This window comes from Leucoraja erinacea, chromosome 7, assembly GCF_028641065.1.
Source record: "Leucoraja erinacea ecotype New England chromosome 7, Leri_hhj_1, whole genome shotgun sequence".
Lineage (NCBI taxonomy): Eukaryota > Metazoa > Chordata > Chondrichthyes > Rajiformes > Rajidae > Leucoraja > Leucoraja erinaceus.
Window position 1 is genome coordinate 13,387,161 of NC_073383.1, and position 18,860 is coordinate 13,406,020.

The window sequence follows — 18,860 nt, forward strand, 5'->3', positions numbered from 1 at the left end:
TAGTTTAAAATATAAAAGATATAAAATATTGGGAACAGCCTTTTGCACAGTGTCCAACTATTAAATGTTGAATGTGAACTTTTTTGCGTTCTGATATCAAATGTGCCTTTTTATTTAGGTTTGAATGCAAACAAATTATATCTGCCAATGAAGGTAGTTTACGTTATTCAATATCATAAGCTAATGTTCAAGGAGTGGTTTCTTTATTTCGAAATGTTTCTGATGATTAGTCATTGAGAAGTGGAGGAAAATAAAAATAACCAATAAATAAAAATTATAAATTAAAAAAAATTACCACTGTTCATTAATTTAAAACATTGATTTTAATGCATGTTGACATAAAGAAAAACAAACAAATAAATTCAAAAAGTAGAAACAAAGAACTGCAGATGCTGGTTAATCACAAAAGAACATGAAGTGCTGGAGCAACTCAGCAAGTTCGGCAGCAGAAGGGGAGATTTGGGGGAGAGATTTCAGAGGTTGACTAAAATTTGAGAATTCAATGTTCATACCGTTGGGCTGTAAACTACCCAAGCAGAATATGAGGTGCTGTTCTTCTAGTTTGTGTGCGGCATCACTGGCAATATTTCAGTTACTAAAATATAATGTTTCCAAAACCAAACAGAAGATATTTGCAAAGAAATACGAGTTCTAAACTTGCAAATCTATTTAGTTCTGATTTAAAATGGCAGTGTTTATTCATACGAACACTAACCTTAATAGCTTTCTGTATGTTGATGCAAGAATCCCTAATTGTTCTGAGCAATATATTGAAACGGCCCATCTCTTGCACCAACACCGTATTCATGCTCTGGTTGTATGTGGTTGGGTATTTTCTCATAGCTGCCTCAATGTCAAAGTCTGCAGGCAGCCTACCAAGGATATCCGTTGACACCTCAAAAACAGTGTCATCAGTTGACTTCCCAGCTGCACCAGAGGTTCGAGACTGTAAAAGTAAACAAATGATGGGCCATCAATGATGGTTTCTCCTATGATAATCCAAGACATAATAATCAATAACTCAGCAAGCTTTCAACTTCAGTAAAAAAGGATTAAATAAAATCAAGCCACAACAGCAAACCTTTAATAACTTGATGTTTTCTGATTGGCTTAGTGCATCTTGAATTGGCTGATCAATGCAGGATTATAGGTGAAAACCTCTTGCATTGTAACTTTTGGCATAGTAATTTATCATGGATATATAGAGTCTTACAACAGGAAGTCAATGAATCGTAACTGATTACCTCAAATATCTATTGTAATCATTGGATATTTATATTACCAGAAAATAACTGTCAATATCTGTACATATTTGTTAATAATTTCAAATTTGTGAGGATCTTTGATTGGGGTTACAATACATACATATTCACGAGTGTAATCAAAGTGCATTACCTGTATCTGACAATTTATTCATATATTTGCAAAGGCTGCAAATGCAATCGTAAACGAGGCATGAAACCATATTCATTTTTTAAATAGGCACATTAGTTTAATATATTTAATTAGCTGTAGTGTGTCAGGGGTTATGGGGAGAAGGCAGGAGTATGGGGATAAGCGGGATAGATTGATCAGCCATGCGTGAATGGCATAGACTAGATGGGCCAAATGGACTAATTCTTCTCCTATCACATGAATGTAATGGTATTTGACATATTAAAGCATTTTAGAATGTCTTCCAGTTAAAATATTGTATCTATTTCCTGTTATTGTTCCTGTTTCTTTTGCCCCTGTCTTTCAAGTACAATTGATTTGCTTTTAAAGGAAGACACAAAATGCTGAAGTAACTCAGTAGGTGAGGCAGCATCTCTGGAGAACATGGATAGGTACGTTTCAGGTTGGGACCTTTCCTGTTCAGTTAAATCATACTTTAATAGCATTCACAAAATATCAAACCACGCAGCTCCACAGCTCCATCAGTAACATTGTGGAACTATTTAGAAAAGATAGCAATAGAAGAAACAATTAGACCAATCAATCAACCTTCTGTTATAGCAAATGAATCAGTGCACCAGCTGTCAGCTGAACTAACCAGCCAAAGCAATTCCATTTACTGTCATAAGGATAACAATTGCAACCTGCGAAGTAGCCAGATTCAGAAATACATTACTCTAATCATTTTTCCTGAAGGAATAATAAAACATATGACTATTTTCATAAAATGTCAGAATTTGATGTGTATCATTTCTTGTTCGTCAATTGCTATAAGTTGAACTATCTAACTTACATGTTACATTTGCATAATTACAATCTTTAGTAAATGCATAATGTTGGGCATACTCATTCCTGCAATCAACTTTAAAGAATATCTGTGCAATATTTGGTGCAAAAGACATGGAACCAATCCTTTTACTATTACAAACTACTTCTGATTTTCATAAAATTCATGCATATATTTTCAAATAATCATAAACTGAAGAAGATATTTCAGGTTCACAATAAAACTAACTACCTGTAACGTATGCAAGTATAAAGCTTTATGGCCTAGGTTTTTGCCTGTGGTTGCTACCTACATACAGCCTATTTTTCCCCATTTTTTTTTTTTTTTTTTTTTCTCTCTTTTTTGTTTTGTATGGATATATTGACATTTGGTATGTTCTATTAATTTAATCAAACTCTGTAAAGCACTTTGGTTCAAATACTGGTTTTGTTGAAAAGTGCTATATAAATAAAGATTATTATTATTATTATTATTATTATTTCCCTAAGACTCATCTTCAAATCCAAAAGGCCTTTCACGTTAACCAAATGATCCTAGAAATGAGCTTGAAAGCTCTAAATGGCAGCAGGATTTTGCAAAACATAAAACATAAACATAAAAGGAGAAAAAGGAAGACAAGCCCTGGTCTCGACAAGTGGCAAAACTCCATCCTCAGAATTGTTTGTTTACAAAATAATCTCGGACTTTCAGAACTTCTTAAAAACATTTAACAACTATTACAAGCATAGCAGCCAATAAAGTATAAAGCGGTTTTAGAAATTAAATAACATCAACAAGGCTAGATAATTAAAATGCTCGTATCAAATGCCCTCTTTATTTTAAAAATGTCTTCCGCCCAAACTATTTCAATATTAATAAGGTCACAGATCCTGCACCAGGTCTGACCTTGAACAAAATCTTAAAGAAGGTTTCCCTGTGCAAACACTGGGTTATGGTAACAAGCTGCAGTCCTGCCATTGGACTGCATGTCAAGTCCAGCAGAGGAGACCAACATAGTCATCACCAAGGCCTAGGATGGTAATTTTAGGACCTGCAAAACCTAAACCTTGTCTGAGACTTATGCTGAGAAATGCTGGCCATTCAATGTAGTGTTACCAGAAAAGCCCAACAAAATCTGGGCCAATGGTATTTTGAAATATGCTCATTAGTTCATAAGATATAGGAGCAGAATTAGACCATTTGGCCCATCTAGCCTGCTCTGCCATTCGATCATGGCCGATCAATTTTCCCCTTTCAACCCCATTCTCCTGCCATCTCCCTGTAACCTCTGACCCTCTTGCTAATCGAGAAGCTATCGATTTTTCTCTTTAAAAACACCCAATGACTTGGCCTCCACAGTTGTCTGTGGCAATTAAATCAACAGATTCACCACCCTCCTCATCTCCATTCTAAAGGTACATCCTTTTATTCTGAGTTTGTGCCCTCTGGCCCTAGACTCGCCCACCACTGGAAACATCCTCTCCACAGTCACTCTATGCCTTGAATTGTTTGGTATAATGATAACAGTTCACTTGCAATAAAAACCAAAAGCGTAAAATTACATTGTTTAACTACCAACACATAGCAAATGGCCTACAACTGATTCCCTTATTAAAAAGCAAGTGGACTCTTGGCTCGACGGAGCGAGTCTTAACTCCAGAGTATAGACACAAAATCTAGGCTAAGGCTTCAGTGCAGCACTGAGGAGCAATTCAGTGTCAGAGGGACCACCTTACAGATGAAAATAATGTAGATCAAAACAATGTATAAAACACTATGGCCTAGGTTTTTCATTTTTGCGACCCACTGTACATATACGTTTCCATTTTCCATTCACCTAAATTTACCAAATCGAAAAGACCTTAAACCAGCCTAGCTGATCCTGGAACTGAGCAATAAGGTTCTGAGTGGTGGCAAAGGTTAGCTGCAATGTATACCATCTATAAATGCACTGCAGTTACTCACCTAGCCTCCTCCAGCAAGACCATCCAGGCCCATAAAATCTACCACCAAGAGAGCAAGGGCACTTGTTGCATTGGATAGCAACATCTGTGAGCCCCCTGTTAAGGAACACATTAACTTGGCTTTGCAGTAGGTCATCATTCAGTTATCATTATTGGGTCTAAATCCTGAAACTTCCTCTACAATAGCCCCATAGGAGCACTTTCGCTGCAGTGGTTCAATAAGCAGTGCACCAGCATCTTTTCAAGGCCAATTATGGGTGGACTGTAAAGGCCAGCAATACCCAGTTCTCCAAAAATAAAATGATTTAAAGATCTATTAAATTGTAAAGCATGTTTTAGAACTACATTTATACTATCGCATAAATATTCTTGTCGTGACTTTTATCACTGTATGTAATCTGATTTGTTTGCGCTGCTGTTGGTGAAGGTCCAGAGGAGGTTTACGAGAATGATCCCAGGAATGTGCGAGTTAGCATATGATGAGCGTTTGTCGACATTAGGCCTGTACTCACTGGCGTTTAGAAGGATGAGGGGAAGCCTCATTGAAACTTACCGAATAGTGAAAGGCCTGGATGGAGTGGATGTGGCGAGGATGTTCCCACTAGTGGGAGAGTCTAGCACCAGAGGTCATAGCCTCAGAATTAAAGTTGGTTCCTTTAGGAAGGAGATGATGGTGTTAGTGGCGGCGCCTAACGGCAGCGGCTCGACTACAGTCGTCTGACTTTTTTTATTTTTGTCTTGTTAAATGTATGTCTTGAGTTAGTTTTTATTATTTATTTTAGCTGTGTATATGTGGGGGGTGGTGGGGGTTTGAATGATTTGAATTTATTGCAGTGAATAAATTGCATTCTATTCTATTCTATTCTATTCTAGGAAGAATTTCTTTAGTCAGAGGGGATGAATCTATGGAATTTATTGCCACAGAAGGCTGTGGAGGCCAAGTCAATTGATATTTTTAAGGCAGAGATTAGATATATAGATAGATAGATAGATAGATAGATAGATAGATAGATAGATAGATAGATAGATAGATAGATAGATATTTGATTTGTACGGGTGTCAGGGGTTATGGGGAGAAGGCAGGAGAATGGGGTTAGGAGGGAGAGATAGATCAGCAATTATTGGATAGTAGTGTAGACTTGATGGGCCGAATGGTCTAATTCTGCTCCTATCACTTATGAAAACACAGAGGTTTGTGCCAGGAAGAAAAAACCTTCAAAATAATTAGCTCGCTGACAATGTTTCCAATTGCCACAATTCACCTTCCCATGATAACTTTGTGTATCAACAGCAGCTCATGATCACATGACCACTCTGATGTATTCACAGTGCTGTGCAACAATACTGGCCAAATGCAGCACTCAAGGAAATCAATGCAGAGCACAAATGTAACATTCTGTCTGTATTATAATGAAATGGGGTAGGTTAACTCCATGTGTAGGAAGGATCCACAGATGCTGGTTTATACCGAAGATAGACACAAAATGCTGGAATAACTCAGAGGGACAGACACCATCTCTGGAGAGAACGAAACGTCACCCAATCCTTCTCTCCAGAGATGCTGCCTGTCCTGCTGGGTAGTTAATTTAATTTAAATTTAGCATCCAAGCATAGATTCAAGGATCCATGCACCTGCACTCCTAGATCCCTCTGCTCGACAACACTCCCCAGATCCCTACCATTCACTGTGTGGGTCCTGCCTATATTAGACTTCCCCAAATGCAACACCTTACATTCCTCTGCATTCATTTCTATCAACCATTCCTCAGCACACCAAGCCAATCGCTCAAGATCCTGCTGCAATTTTTCACAACCACCTTCACTATCTGCAAAACCACCTACTTTCCTTCCTACACATAATAATATAGAGATGATATATTTTAGTGTCATTGGTTGAGAAATAAAATGTAATCAAAATGGTAGGTGTGGATACCCAACCCTGCTTTTATTTGAATGTGTGCCAAATCTACATTTGCTTCAGAGAGTTTATTGTCACGTGTACCGGGGTGCAGTGAAAAGCTTTTGTTGCCTGCTATCCACTCAGCAGAAAGACAATACATGATTACAATCGAGCCATTTACAGTGACAGGTACATGATAGGATCATAGCCTTTAGTGCAAGGTAAAGCCAGCAAAGTTCGATCAAGGATAGTTTGGTGACCAAAGAGGTAGATAGTGGTTCAGCACTGCTCTCTGGTTGTGGTTGGATGATTCAGTTGCCAGAAAACAGCTGGGAAGAAACTGTCTCTGGATCTGGTGGTGTGCATTTTCACACATCTATACCTTTTGCTTAATGGGAAAGGGGAGAAGGAGCGCCTCGTCCTTGATTCGCTGAGGCAGCGTGAGGTATAAATGGAGTCAATGGAAGGGAGGTTGGTTTGTGTGGTGATCTGGGCTGCGTCCACAATTCGCTGTAATTTCTTGCGGTCTTAGATGGAGCTGTTCCCAAACCATGCTGTGATGCATCCTGATACAATGCCTGAAAAAATGATAAAGTGCCCATGCAACCTCTGTTAGAAACCGCCTGTGACAATGCTCAACCCTCTCTTTGTTGCACTGGATTATAGGTCATGACTATTTTTCCCAAGCCTCTGGAGTAATTCTTGATTCCCAGCCTTTAGACTCAGAACACTAGATTAAATTGGCACTTAACTTCAATTTAGCCTGAGCTGGATGCACTACGGAAACAGTACTGCAGAAGGAGCAAATTGACAGGGACGACAGATTAGTTTACCAGTTTAATTCTGAATCCGATCGGCAAAATGGCAATTTTAAATTGCAGGTGACAAAGACACCTAAGCTGATCTAGCGGTTTTATCCATAAAATACAAGTTGATGATATAAATGGAGCTCAATGAGCTATTTTAACGCGTAGCCTGAACGGAACAGATGTGCCTCTAACAGAACCAGTAAGTAAACAGTACTTTTTACTATTTTTTTCTGGAATGGAGTTAGAGGTGTGCTCATCCATGTCAATAAGAAAATCTTAGCTCTCACGTGTCTAAAACTACTCCCTTCCAAGGTAGTACGCAGGACTATATTCCATCATTTGTAGGCGCACTAACCCTCAGTGTTACAGGTTGATTGTCTACATATGTCTGCTTCGGTTTTCTGAATACCATTGAGTTTTCTGAATACCATATCTCTACTTGCCTCATTCCTTACCTCTCTCTCCGAATAGATGTTCTCCAGGGATGCTGCCTGACCCGCTGAGTTACTCCAGCATTTTGTATCTTTCCTCAGCTATTGTGGACGGCACGATGGCGCAGCGGTAGAGTTGCTGCCCTCCAGTGCCGCAGACCCACGTTCGACCCTGACTACGGGTGCTTGTCTGTACGTTCTCCCCATGACCCGGGTCGATTTCCTCAGTGTTCCGGTTCCCTCACATACATAGATGTACAGGTTTGTAGGTTAATTGGCTTGGTAAAAGTGTAAATTATCTCTAATGCGTGTGGGATAGCGTTAGTGTGTGGGGATCACTGGGTAGGTGCGATTCAGTGGGCCGAAGGGCCTGTTTCCACTCTGCATCTCTAAACTAAATCAAAGTTGCTGACCGTTTTCGCCATGTCCGAGTTTCTACCAGTCCAGCATCCTCTTTATACTTATGCTGTTTTTCATCTTCGGCCTGATTGTATATTACAATGTTTTTCCATATCACCATGTCAATGCAATTCTGAAAGTTGCCTGGCCAAAGTTACAGCATTCCTGTTTATATTTAATGCTTTTTAAAAGTAAATTGCTGTCAGTTTTTTTAGAAATCATTCTGACTGTTGTTAATTGCAGAGGGTAAGTTCCATCCAACCTGGCTGGAAACCATTAGGAGTTGTAGAATTACCAAGCCATCTGATTGATTTGATCCATGTAAAATTGTCCAGTATTTTGTATAGAGATAATTCAGGTCCACCACCAAATTTCCAACAACTAGTAGTCCATATGCCCGCCTCTATAATCCGGACAAATTTCCTCCCCCGGCTTGCCCTCCCTCCTCAGCAAATGTGGAGCCTGTGTTGGGTAAGACGGCCAATCTCTACCTCATTGGAACATCCACGCCGATCGGCGGGTCGAAATTGCCCCCTGTTATCAGGGCTGTGGAACTCTGGCCCAGCTGGAGCCGGCACATTCATTCCCATCGGCAACTACTGGGGCCAAGTGACGGGGCGAATTTCCCGCTTGCGGCCAGGGCTCACCAGCCCGGTCGGAGCCGACAGATCCATTCCCCTCTCTCGTTTCCCTTTTCCCCTGACTCTCAGTCTGAAGAAAGTTCTCGACCCGAAGCATCACCCGTTCCTTCTCCATTTCTCCAGAGATGCAGCCTGACCCGCTGAGAAACCCCAGCATTTAGTGTCTGTCTTCGGTGTAAACCGGCATCTGCAATTCCTTCCTACACAGATCCATTCCCACGGCCGACTTTGCCGGTCGGTATCTCGGCCCCACAAGGCCGTGACCTCTGTTAGTCCGACAAAACAGATAATCCAGAAAGGGTCCAAATAATGCAAATAGGCACTCTAGTACAGCTAGTGCCCCAGAATCACCACCCACCAGTCCTGCCGTTCCATGCTTGCCTTGACAGTACAAAGATGCTTTATCACTGGACCCTCAGACACAAAAGTCTGGCAATATCTGAATGCCTTGCACACAGTGGTGTAGAAGCTCTTCCCTTGAAACACCTTTGACAGAAGCTACAGGTGGAGGGAATATTGCCATCTGACATAGAAACATAGAAAATAGGTGCAGGAGGAGGCCATTCAGCCCTTCAAGCCAGCACCATCATCCATTGTGATCATGGCTGATCGTCCCGTATCAATAACCCGTGCCTGCCTTCTCCCCATATCCCTTGACTACACTAGCTCCTAGAGCTCTATCCAACTCTCTCTTAAATCCATCCAGTGATTTGGCCTCCACTGCCCTCGGGGGCAGGGAATTCCACACATTCACAAATTAGCTGTCATTAATATTAATAAGCTGTCATTAATATTAAATTTCAAAATATTTGAGTCAGAGATATTGAAAAATGATTAAAATTAAAAGAAAATATAGAATACAATTCGCGACTTAAAATTTGTAAAGTACTTTAAATAAATAAAAGCATTAAACTGATGCAGAATTATTTTTTTAGAAAAAAACTTTTAATTTGTCTGTGGCCGAAGAAACCCATTCACATCAATAGGTTCTTGCCACCACAGGAGTCCAACAGCAAGGTTCAGCAACCCTCCACAAATAAGGTCATAAGGTCATAAGGTGACATAAGGTCATAAGTGATGAGCAGAATTGGACCATTCGGCTCATCAAGTCTACTCCGCCATTCAATCACGGCTGATCTAATTCTCCCTCCTAATCCCATTCTCCTGCATTCTTCACACCCGTACTAATCAAGAATCTATCTATTGCTGCCTTATAAATATCCATTGACCTGGTCTCCACAGCCTTCTGTGGCAAAGAATTCCACAGATTCACCACCCTCTGACTGAAGAATGTGTCGTCAACAAGTGCTAGACTCCCAGTAACAACTCACCATCCCAGGATTTGCTTCTCACTGAAAGGCTGAGGTCTGGCAATTCCCTTCAGAATCACCTGCCACCGCCAGCACAACTCAGCCTGCAGTTGTGTTCTTCCGTGAGTGATGACTGGATTTACCGTGAGTATTTTCAACTGACTGTCAAGTAATGCACAGGCGTAATGACTGGATGTGTAGAGTCAGTGGATGGGAATGGTCAATCCCACCTCTCCTAGGACCTGGGAAACTCTAGATGTACAGTACACAGCGCGGTCTTCATAGATAAACCATTATTTCATTAAATTTATTCATCAAATTTATTAATGCTTTTAAGATTGGGATAATGGACAGAAAGGGATTAGTAACTATGTGATGGTTGTAAGTAACCAGTATTACGAGTAAAAAGCATTAATTGTTTGTGCTTGATGGTAAATTATTTTCTGATGCATCCAAGGCCTGTATCAGGTGCAGGTTATTTGCTATTCTTTCTGTATTTCCCTCAACACTGAATATTTAATATAAGCTATCAGGACCTAAATTTGTAGAGAAACCTCAAGAAAATTACGAAGCAGGTTTATGTGTAAAACAAGTCAATACGTCTTATTGTAACATTGAGAAAACTCCCTGGAAAAACATAGGTGAAGGGTTGAACAAGGTAAGAAATCTGCCCAGTTAAACTTGCATCTGAATCAGAAAGGAGATGATGAGGCTAGAGAAATTTAATGTAAAGACATGGGTTTAAATGGATTCACCAGGCTGTGTGTAAATAGGATATGAACACAGCATAATGAAATTGTCAGAGCTGATCCAAGTACCAAGATAAAACTCCATCGCATAATAATGAAGGGGAAAGAGAGTCCAGACCCAGCAGTCCACTCCTGACCCCACACCACCATCATTCCACAACAAAAAATAAATACAAATTGAAATTTTCAGGGCTTTTTAGCTCATCCCCTTCATGAAACACATCAGACATTGCTCAGCACACATTCCATATTTTTCCTTTTAAAAATATGTCATTCAGCCCAACATATGCAATTGGCCACCCAGTGGCTGATAATTGGAGTCAGTGGGGCAGTAAGCTGCCAACCCTATTTTGAGGAAGTTGTCATTCCAGTAACACCAAGTCATTATCTACCCCTGCAAAACAAATATTCTCTTAGTCTTTTGTTTGACTAAACTAATATGACAAAAAAAATATTTGCATTATGTATAATAGATATGGTTTAAAAAAAGGACAGTTATCGTACACCTTAATTATGCAAATCTAAAATTATTTAAACATGATTTCATCTAGATGGTCATTTATAAGACCAATAAACTGAATTCCATTAGACACCAAAAGCTGGAGTAACTCAGCGGGAAATAGATGACGTTTCAGGTCGAGATCCTTCATTCCGAAATGTCACCCATTCCTTCTCTCCAGAGATGCTGCTTGTCCTGCTGAGTTACTCCAGCCTTTTACCCCAGCCTTTTCAGTTTAAACCAGCATCTGCAGTTGAATGAATGAATCTCTTTATTGTCATTGCACATGGTACAACGAAATTTAAAAGTCAATCCCACGGTGCGATTCACAAGAGCTATTTTAAATATATAAGAAAAGGTAAAAATATATACATATAAAAAAAAATTAAAAAAATTACAGATAAATAACAATAGCAGCTGAGGTAGAACCATTCAGTTGAATGTGAGTGTTATTTCTTATTTTGCATTGTTAAGTTCACGTATGGCTATGGGGTAGAAGCTGTCTCTGAGTCTGTTTGTGCGAGTTTTGAAAGACCTGTACCGTCTGCCAGAGGGCAGCAGGTGGAACAGGTTGTGTCCAGGGTGGGAAGGGTCCTTCAGGATGTTGGCTGCCCTGCCAAGGCAGCGAGAGCTGAAGATGTCCTTCAGGGAGGGCAGTGGGCAGCCAGTGATTTTTTGTGCGGTGTTGATGACCCTTTGAAGGGCTCTCCTGTCCGCTGCAGAGCAGCTGGCATACCATGTGGTTATACAGTACGCCAGCACACTCTCGATGGAGCAGCGGTAGAAGGACACCAGCAGCTTCTCCTCCAGGTTGTTTTTCCTGAGGATCCTCAGAAAGTAGAGTCGCTGCTGGGCCTTCTTGACTGCTGTGGTGGTGTTTGTAGTCCAGGAGAGATCCTCCGTAATTTGTGTGCCCAGGAATCTGAAGTCTGAGACCCTTTCCACACAGTCCCCATTGATGAATAGGGGTTTGGGGACTGCACTGTTTTTTACGGAAGTCTATGATCATTTCCTTTGTTTTTGTGGTGTTTAGGATGAGGTTGTTGTCGGAACACCACGCTGCCAGTCTTTGGACTTCCTCCCTGTAGGCTGTCTCATCTCCACCTGAGATACGTCCAACCACAGTCGTGTCGTCCGCAAACTTGACAATGGTGTTGGTGGAGTGGGCGGGGGCACAATCGTGGGTGTAGAGGGCGTAGAGGAGGGGGCTCAACACACAGCCCTGTGGGGAGCCGGTGCTGAGTGTGATGGGGGTGGAGAGGTGATGGCCCAGTCTGACGGTCTGGGGGCGGTTAGACAGAAAGTCCTTGATCCAGAGTTCCTTCCTACACAACTAAATTCCACACACTGTACTTCCAACATGCTACTCAGCCCAACTCTTTAACAAGTATACCCCCTTTTATTCAAACTATAACAAGCATCGGAAATACCTGAGTAAGTAGGATACTGTCAAACAGATTATGGGTCTCGGATTGGTCTTTGGTGATATCTGCATTAGTGTGCATTCCAAAGATTTCTGGAGTCGGGTTCAAAGGAAGGGTCTTCGTATATTCAATATAGCTGATGTACTGTAAGGAGATTAACAAGTTTATTTGATGGCTACATTTCAGTGCAACTTTTACTTTTTACCGCCATAATTTAAATAATAAACTTTCCAAAAAGTCCAAAAGGAAAGCACACAACAGATTGGAATATTTTTGTCTAAACTGTGTTGATATTAATGGTTTAAATCGCATTCTATCCATCAACAATGCAGATTTACTTTACCTCGCCTTCTGCAGGTGGATAATAAATTCCACTCTGATCAAATGTGTATTTTGGATTTGCAGTAATTTCTTTGTTGTAGAATTTATTAAGAATAGAACGTAGAGTGCGCCGATCCCAGTCATCTGTCACCCGGCCACCGTAGTTACATTCACCTGTCATGTATCGTAAAGCATCAAGGGGGACTTCCTGAATGAATAAACACATGCAGGTGAACCTACTGTAACAAAACTGATCATGACAAATCAATATTTATAACACCACTCTTTTTCAATACTTATTTTGCTGTACATTCCTGATCATAAATGATTTTAAAAATTGAGGGATTATGCAAAAGTCCACTCCATATGAATTGATAATGTGCATCCCCTATATATTTAATATCAGTGACAAATTTTCCCAGTAGCTTGGACAATGGCTAAGGTGATTAACTGAGCTGCAGCAATACTGAAATTTTGGGAATGAGGCAATTTGAATAATTGGAAGAGAGTAGTTTCATACAAAACTGCTTTGTAGCACTGCTCCTTAATCAAAGAAGATGAGCCGCCTTTGAATGTAATCAAAATTATGTATTACTGGCTTGTTTCCTTTCTCCAATGAATTACTGTAAATTCTCATCACTTTGTATAGCAGTGTACGATTATACCTTGCATTTATTCTGCAGCCAGGAAAATATGGATGCGTTGGACTTTGGTAGTTTACTGAGTGGAAAAATATATTGAGATTCTAATTCCTTGAATCCACATCGAAACCATAGAAGCCGGCTCAAGAGGATAACACATCATCAAAGGCCCCTATGCTCTCATCTCACATCTACCATCGGGTAAAAAGTACAGGAGCATGATAAGTGTTGCCTCCAGTTTCAAGAACAGCTGCACAATCCTAACCGCAACCCTATATCAGCAATGAATCACTATGGATTTGTATAGGTTGCATTGCATATTTCAGTTTGCACTATTAGGGTCTGGTGATATTCGATAATCTATGGTGTTATTGTTTATTGTATAATTATTACGTGTTTTTGTGCTAATGTGCCTGTTGTGAGTCAGGAACTACAATGTTAACAACCCGATCAGCACCTTCTGGCAAAATGAGGCAATGAAATACAGTTTTCTGTCAGATGTATGCTACTTTATCAGCTTGGTGTAAGGCAGTGAGAAGATTTTCTGTGTAGACTAGATGATTCCTCACTGGAGTGAGGTAATGCTGGGGCTGAAAAATGCCAAGATTGCAGATGCCTTCACACCCACGTTGGTTTTGCATACAGCCTGTCACTGTTGGCGACTCGCCAGTAGCCTCTTGAGAAGGTCCAGCCACATGAGTTCAATAACAACTCCAAGGCCAGATGCACTAATTGGCCTTATCTGCACATGGGTTATGATTGATGAGAATGTAGGTAAATAGAGCTTTTGGAATAAACGTGACACAAGGTGTCTGGCTCGGCTAAGTGTTTTGTTCTTTGCTTTCTGTCGTGGGATTCAGTAGATCCTACACATCTGCTGATGTCAGGGGTGTGTAATTCAAGAAGCTCTCACCTCATATTGGTTAATAAACATGTGGAGCTGCTGCACACTAATTCTCAGATCAGTTTCATTGAACTCGTATGGGATATTCCATCCTAGTGGTCCAAATTTACGCCTTTCCTGAACCAGTGCATGGAAAAAGCAGAGGCCGTATAGAAGCTTTTTAAATTCTGCCTGTCGGGAAAAAAATACAACATGCACATACCATCAACATAGTTCAAATTCTACTGCACCTTTATGTGTTATAGTCACTTTAACTTAATTTATATATTATATATCAAATATTTATATATTACTAGACTAAGTGGGACCCGTTGGGTCCCACCATCACACAGGAGGGCTGGTCATCCAACGCAATATTCCACCTCTCCACCAATTCTAATATTGGTGGCCAGTTGGGGGGGGGGGGCTTTCTGGAGCGCTAGTATGGGTGTTGTGGGCTGAAGGGACTGGTTTCCAGAGGGCTAGTATGCAAATTGTGCACCAAATGGATTCTTGGGCTGGCGTCTCAGTCAATCAAGCCTGTTGTGCTGGCAACTCACTCACTCACGGCTGGTGGGCTGGTAGTTGACTCACGGCTAATCCTTGAAATTCTATTTCAAGCAGGGTATAAGGCCACCAAATTCAAGTGCAGTTTCTTACCACTTCTAGCAGGGTGCAAGGCCACCAAATTCAAGTGCAGTTTCATACCATTTGAAGTAGGGTGCAAAGCCACTAAAGACAGCGAGTCGTGACCTCTCCCTCCTCCATCTTGCAGAGACTGAGCCACACCCACATTTCCGGGTTTTATAACCCCTCCCCCCCCACCGGAAAAGGTGTGGCTTTCATGGAGTGATTGACAGGAGAGAGATTCTCAACATTAAAAAAAAAACTAATAACACTTTTATTTTTCATTGATGGGTAGAATTCTCTGCATCTGCTCAGCGGAGGGGGGGGGGGCTGAGTAAGATGGCCAAAAATCACAGCCGTAAGTGGTAGCGTTTTATCTAAAATCAATATACAGTGCAAACAGGAAGTAAGTGCATTTACAGTAGTGCCTTTTAACTTCAAGCCAAAGCACCCAAGCCGCCATTTGCAGTTAGTGCATTTCAACTACATGCCACAATTTGCAGTAAGTGGTGCCTTTCAACTTCAAGCCAATGCACCCACGCCACCATTTGCAGTAAGTAATGCATTTTAACTTCAAGCCATTGCACCCAAGCCACCATCTGCAGTAAGTAGTGCCTTTTAACTTCAAGCCACACCCAAGCCATCATTTGCAGTAAGAGGTGCCTTTCACTACCTGCCTTTTAACTTCAAGCCATTGCATCCAAGCCACCATCTGCAGTAAGTAGTGGCTTTCAACTTCATGCCACACCCAAGCCACCATTCGCAGTAAGAGGTGCCTTTCAACTTCAAGCCAATGCACCCAAGCCACCATTTGCAGAAAGTAGTGCCTTTCAACTTCATGCCACCATTTGCAGTAAGTAGTGCCTTTCAACTTAAAGCCAATGCACCCACGCCCCCATTTGCAGTAAGTAGTGCCTTTCAATTTCAAGTCATTGCACCCAAGCCACCATTTGCAGAAAGTAGTGCCTTTCAACTTCAAGCCACCATTTGCAGTAAGTAGTGCCTTTCAACTTCAAGCCAAAGCAACCAAGCCATCATTTGCAGTAAGTAGTGCCTTTCAACTTCAAGCCAAAGCTCCCAAGCCACCATTTGCAGTAAGTAGTGCCTTTCAATTTCAAACCAAAGTTCCCAAGCCACCACTGCAGTAAGTAGTGCCTTTCAACTTCATGCCGCCATTTGCAGTGCCTTTCAACTTAATGCCAAAGCACCCAAGCCACCATTTGCAGTAAGTAGTGCCTTTCAACTTCAAGCCACACCCAAGCCATCATTTACAGCAAGTAGTGCCTTTCAACTTCAAGCCAAAGCAACCAAGCCACCATTCACAGTAATAGTGCCTTTCAACTTCAAGCCAAAGCTCCCAAGCCTCCATTTGCAGTAAGTAGTGCCTTTCAACTTCATGCCGCCATTTGCAGTAAGTGGTGTCTTTCAACTTCAAGCCACACCCAAGCCACACCCAAGCCACCATCTGCAGTAAGTAGTGCCTTTCAACTTCAAGTCCAAGCACCCAAGCCACCATTTGCCATAAGTTGTGCCTTTCAACTTCATGCCACCATTTGCAGTAAGTAATGTCTTTCAACTTCAAGCCATTGCACCCAATCCACCATTTGCAGTAAGTAGTGCCTTTCAACTTCATGCCACCATTTGCAGTAAGTAGTGCCTTTCAACATCAAGCCACAATTTGCGGTAAGTACATGCACCCACGCCTCCATTTGCAGTAAGTAGTGCCTTTCAACTTCAAGCCACACCCAAGTCATCATTTGCAGTAAGTAGTGCCTTTCGACTTCAAGCCAAAGCAACCAAGCCACCATTTGTAGTAATAGTGCCTTTCAACTTCAAGCCAAAGCTCCCAAGCCACCATTTGCAGTAAGTAGTGCTTTCTGGAGCGCTAGTATGAACCATTTTAGAACCAATAGATATTTTATTTTGTAAGCTTTAGAACCAATAGACATTTTTTGCAAGCTTTAGAACCAATAGTCATTTTTTTTTGCAAGCTTTAGAACCAACAGACATTTTTTTTGCAAGCTTTAGAACCAATAGGCATATTTTTGCAAGCTTTAGAACCAATAGACATATTTTTGCAAGCTTTAGAACCAATAGACATATTTTTTGCAAGCTTTAGAACCAATAGAGACATATTTTTGCCAGCTTTAGAACCAATAGAGACATATTTTTTGCAAGCTTTAGAACCAATAGACATATTTTTGCCAGCTTTAGAACCAATAGACACATTTTTTGCAAGCTTTAGAACCAATAGACATATTTTTTGCAAGCTTTAGAACCAATAGACATATTTTTGCAAGACATATTTTTGCAAGCTTTAGAACCAATAGACATTTTTTTGCAAGCTTTAAAACCAATAGACATTTTTTTGCAAGCTTTAGAATCAATAGAGATTTTTTTGCAAGCTTTAGAACCAATAGACATTTTTTTGCAAGCTTTAGAACCAATAGACATTTTTTGCGAGCTTTAGAACCAATAGACATGTTTTTTGCAAGCTTTCGAACTAATAGACATTTTTTTGCAAGCTTTAGAACAAATAGACACTTTTTTTTTGCAAGCTTTAGAACCAATAGAGACTTTTATGCAAGCTTTAGAACCAATAGACACATTCTGCAAGCATTTTAGAACCACTAAGGGCACTTACATTTGAGTAGACATGTGTTCAGTGTTATTCACAGCTCAGAGAAACGTGACCCTCTGCCTTCCTCCAGCTTGCAGACACTGATTGAGGCACACCACTTCCTGGTTTTATAGTCCCTCCCCCCTGCCGCCAGTGGGGGCAGCAGAGAGAATGGGGAATTTTGTAAAAACATTAATATCTCTGTCATTTTTAATCGACGGGAAAAATCCTCGGCACACATGTGGTGGAGGGGGGCTCTGAGCAAGGTGACCAAAAACGACAGCCGTAGGTGGCGACGTTCTCTCGGAAATTGCAGCACAGATGGCCAAAACCGGTCAAGAACAGACTTTTAGTAATATAGATTTATTTTCAAGGAAAACCATTGCTTTAAAATATGTATTTTCTGTGGGTAAATGTCACAATCTTAAATTGAATCTCAATCTGCACACATCACATATTTTACTCTTATTTTAAATTTTTATTAGATTTGTTGATAATGTCATAAAGTTTTTAAACAATGTGTGCCGAGGATTTTTCCCATCGATGAAAATTGACAGAGATATTAATGTTTTTACAAAATTCCCCATTCTCTCTGCTGCCCCTGCTGGAGGGAGGGGGAGGGACTATAAAAGCAGGAAGTGGTGTGCCTCAATCAGTCTCTGCAAGTGGTGTGCCTCAATCAGAGCTCTGAATGACACTGACATATGTCTACATCACCGTGAGTACCCTTAATTTGGTTTGAAAATGAAAATATGGTTAGAGGTAAAAAAAAAGCACTGCCTGCAAATGGTTGTTTGGGTTTGGGTTGAAGTAAAAAGGCACCCTCTCTCTTCCCCCCCCCCCCCCCCCCCCCCCCCCCCCTCTCCCCCCTTCCTATCCCCCCCTCTCCTCCACTCCCCCTCCTCCCCCCCCCCCTCCTCCTCCTCCTCCCCTCCTCCTCCCCCCTCTCCCCCCTCTCCTCCTCCTCCTCCCCCACCCCTCTCCTCCTCCTCTCCCCCCTCTCCTCCTCCCTTTCCCCCTCTCCTCCTCCTCCCCCCTCCTCCTCCTCCTCCCCCCCCTCTCTTCCTCCTCCTCATCCCCCCTCTCCCTCCTCCTCCTCCCACTGTGTGTGTGTGTGTGTGTGTGTGTGTGTGTGTGTGTGTGTGTGTGTGTGTGTGTGTGTGTGTGTGTGTGTGTGTGTGTGTGTGTGTGTGTGTGTCCCTCTATCCTCTCTCCCCCCCCCCCCCTCCTCAGTACTTAGAATTTCAACATTGTCAAAGAAAATACTGAAGGCTTCACCAACTTAAATTGATCATGCTGCAATCCGTTACTTAATACATCAATTCACAGATAAACCAGCTGTTACTAGTGTCTACCTAAATAGCAGTAAGTGGATTTTACACTGCATTGCACTGAAGATTGCTTTGGCTATCCATGGGTATTTCACAGTTTCAGATACTTCT

General features: G+C 41.3%; 1 protein-coding gene across 1 annotated transcript in view; it reads right to left on the reverse strand.

Moving 5' to 3' along the window:
- The window catches only part of dnah7 (dynein, axonemal, heavy chain 7), a 237,985-nt gene that overhangs the window by 25,632 nt on the left and 193,493 nt on the right, over positions 1-18,860 (reverse strand). The window contains exons 57-60 of the mRNA XM_055637789.1: positions 14,202-14,363; positions 12,670-12,855; positions 12,333-12,470; positions 716-946 (exon numbers count right to left, since the gene is read on the reverse strand). Coding sequence (XP_055493764.1) covers positions 716-946; positions 12,333-12,470; positions 12,670-12,855; positions 14,202-14,363 — 717 coding nt within the window. The remainder of the gene's footprint in view (positions 1-715; positions 947-12,332; positions 12,471-12,669; positions 12,856-14,201; positions 14,364-18,860) is intronic.